The sequence below is a fragment of the Octodon degus genome, unplaced genomic scaffold (assembly GCF_000260255.1).
Source record: "Octodon degus isolate 3935 unplaced genomic scaffold, OctDeg1.0 scaffold00021, whole genome shotgun sequence".
In the NCBI taxonomy this organism is placed as follows: Eukaryota; Metazoa; Chordata; class Mammalia; order Rodentia; family Octodontidae; genus Octodon; species Octodon degus.
The window spans coordinates 7,106,914-7,110,323 of record NW_004524597.1 but is presented as its reverse complement, the minus strand read 5'-3'; the positions used below and the strand labels follow the sequence as shown (position 1 = coordinate 7,110,323).

The following is a 3,410-nucleotide window of genomic DNA, read 5'->3' as shown; positions in this document are numbered from 1 at the left end:
AATAAATATTTTTTAAATGATAGTCTTTTTTGGGGCGTGGGGGCGGCACCGGGCATCAAACTCAGGACCTTGCACTTGCCAGGCAAGCACTTATTCCACTGAGCTATCTCCCCAGCCCTAGAATGATGGTCAGGAAGTGAGAAATCGATGTATTTTAGTGACCTGAGCTCTTGCTCCTATTGTTTGTTTGGTATCAGGAATTAAACTCAGGATCTCACACTTGCCAGGTAGGTACTGTGCACTGATATCCCCGGCCATGTTTTGTTTTTTGAGAAAGAGTCTCGTTATGTATCTCATACTAGCCTTGAAATCACACTGGTCCTCCTGCCTTAACCTCCTGAGTATTACAGGTGGGTACCATCTGCCTGACCTCCTGTTAGCATTTAGATATATGCATCCAAGACATAATTTATTTTTATTTTCTCTGGCGGAACTGGGGATTGAACTAAGGCTCCTCTACTTGCCAGGCAAGCGCTTATTCTACTGAGCCATCTCCCTAGCCCCAACACAGATGTTTTAATGAAACGTTTTCCTCAGGTGTCCATTGACCTACATACTTACATTTTTTTCTCTTTTTCATCAGGAGACCATTAACACGGGCCCTTTTGTGATGCGTTCCACATGTCGGAGATGTGGTGGCCGTGGCTCTATCATCACAAATCCATGTGTGATCTGCAGAGGAGCAGGACAAGCCAAGCAGAAGAAACGAGTGATGATCCCCGTGCCTGCAGGTGGGCTCCCAGGTTTCTTGTGTCTGTGAGAGCAATGAAGCTACCATTTCCTGTGAGATGTGGCTGTTGGCAGAAGCTGAGATTAAGTCCTTAGAGCTTTGGTCTGGAGAAGGAACTAGAATCTTCTTGAATCTTTATTTTTGCACCAGTTATCATTAAATTGTATCGCTGTGCTCCTGCTTAGTGAGAGAGCAGCCCCTGTCCCCTGGTTTCATCTCCTTTGTCTACTCTGTTCAGACACTGAGGCCAGCTTTAACAGGAATGAGCAAGGAAGCCTGTGGCTGGTTAGTGGGGTCTCGAATTAAAAGTGCTGTGGGAGGTCCCACCATAAGTGCTCTCTTTGGATCTTTGGTTCTTCTAGGTGTCGAAGATGGCCAGACTGTGAGGATGCCTGTGGGAAAACGAGAAATTTTCATCACATTCAGGGTAGGTGCCTCCCTCCACAGGTTGTGTTAGCCCCTTGTACTCTTGGAGTAGGAGCCGTTGAGGTGCTGGTTGGTGTGGGGTAGGAGCTTTGTGGATACACTTCCCTTTTTCACTTTTTATTTTGAGAAAGGATCTCATCTTATGTTGCCCAGGGAGGACTCAAAACTTGCAGAGCTCTTGCCTCAGCCTCCTTCAGTGGTTGGATTACCCATATGTGTCGCCATGCCTGACTTTACCTGATGTGTTTAAGAGAATCACTGGACATGTTGGTGAATCCTTATAATCCCAGCACTTGGAAGGCTGAGGCAGGAGAATTACCATGAGTTCAAGGTCAACCTAAGCTACATAGAGTGAGATCCAGTCTACAAAGAGAAAGAGAAACAAAAAAAAAAAAAAAGAGAGAAAAAAAAGAAAGAACCTGGTGGGGCAAGGTGGACATGCTATTGAACCCAGTACCTTGGGGAGGCTAAGGTAAAAGGATCACTGTTAGTTCAAGGCCAGCCTGAACTACATAGGGAGACCATGTCTCATAAAATCAAAACAATAAACAACCCAAAAAAGAAGAACCTGAGTCACGTATATGAGTAAGAGATGTCTCAGTTATTAATTACACATCAAGGAAAGCAAGTTTTAAGAGGTTGTGAGAGGCCATCTACATATTTTCAAGAACATTAGATGGAGTTTATGTTATTTAGGGACATGACATGGAAGTACATAGATAGCTAAAGTGAAGTTAAGCTTGTAGGAATAAGCCAGGCTTCTTGGTACACACCTATAATCCTAGCACTCAGGAGGCTGAGACAGGAGGATCACTGTGATTTGGGGCCAGTCTGCATTACATCATGACACCCTGTCAAAAACAAACAACAAAAAAGGAATGATAAATACCAGGGTCAGGGTAGCAGTTAACTGAGGAACAGCAAGTAGGTTGCATGTATACCATTTTATTCCCTAAACTCGATGACGGTACATAATGTTTGTTACTTAGTTTCATTTTTTTTTTCCTTTGGTATTTTAGGGAAGGGTCTACAGGTTTTTCGGGGTCTCACTACTAGATTGGACTCATAGTGATTCTCCTGTTTACAGCCTCCCAAGTGCTGGGATTACAGGTATACCTCACCATGCCTAGTCTCAATTGTCTCAGTGCGCCCCAGGGGTGGGGAATCCAACCCCTGGCCCATGTGCCTGCTCACAGGCGCTTTAATCCTCTGAGCTATTTGGCCGGCCCTAATTTTTTTCTACAATGTAAAGTATTTCATAACTTTAAATAAAAGCAAAATGCTGGGTCTAGGGCCATCAAGATAGCTCAGTGGACTAAGTGCCTGCTTAGGCAAGCACAGAGATGGGGGTTTGATCCCCAGCACCACATGCCCATCAGCCCCACCCCCAGACATGCTGAGCAGGCCACCTAGACAATATGGTGGCACATGCCTGTAATTCCAGTGCAGAGGAGGCTGATAACAGGAGGATTGGTACAAGTCCGAGCTGTGTAGTTGGACCCTGTATCAAACACATAAAAATAAGAAGAAGAAGAAAAGCTGGGTCTAGTGTCCAAGTGTCTATAATTCCTGCTGCTACGAAGGCTGAGCCAGGAGGATTGAGCTCAGGAGTTTAGGAACAGCCTGGACAATACAGTAGTACCTTGGTTCATGAACTTTGCATGCTTTATCTACAAAATTTATTCATGATACTAGTTGCAACCAAATTGCAAGTGTATACGATATTGTTTGGTAAGACCATCTCAAAAAATGTGCAAGGTCTATGTTCAATTTGAAAAACCTAGACAGAGTTTAAAGATGAAGGCAGAAGGCTGAAAGCCAATCTATAAGAAAAGTTTGGTAATTGAGCTTCTCTTCCCATCTAATAGTAGAGAAAGAAGACAGAAAAAAACTAAAATATTCAGGGCAGAGAATACACAAAAATTAGTATTTATAAAACGAACTGAATTCCAGTGTTGCCATTAAGGGGTTTTTTGTTTGTTTTTTTGTTGTTTTTATGGTACTGGGGCTCAAACTTGGGACCTTGCGCTTGCCAGGCAGGTGCTTTATGCCACTAAACTACATCCACAGCCTCTTGTTGTGTTTTGAGACAAGTTCTCAATATATAGCCTAATCTATCCTTGAGCTCATTATGTCACCCCAGGCTGGCCCCAAAATCATGGTGTTCCTTTTGCCTCAGCCTCCCACACCTGGGTTTACAGGTGTACACCACCGCTGTCTGCTTAGTTTTACTTTTTCTTTCTTTTTTTTTTTT

General features: G+C 43.7%; 1 protein-coding gene across 2 annotated transcripts in view; it reads left to right on the top strand.

Annotated features, from left to right (window-relative positions):
- Dnaja3 (DnaJ heat shock protein family (Hsp40) member A3) overlaps positions 1-3,410 on the top strand; it is a 34,350-nt gene that overhangs the window by 21,879 nt on the left and 9,061 nt on the right. For both annotated transcript variants that reach the window (XM_004627810.2, XM_004627809.2), the window contains exons 6-7: positions 584-731; positions 1,093-1,157. In XM_004627810.2, coding sequence (XP_004627867.1) covers positions 584-731; positions 1,093-1,157 — 213 coding nt within the window. The remainder of the gene's footprint in view (positions 1-583; positions 732-1,092; positions 1,158-3,410) is intronic.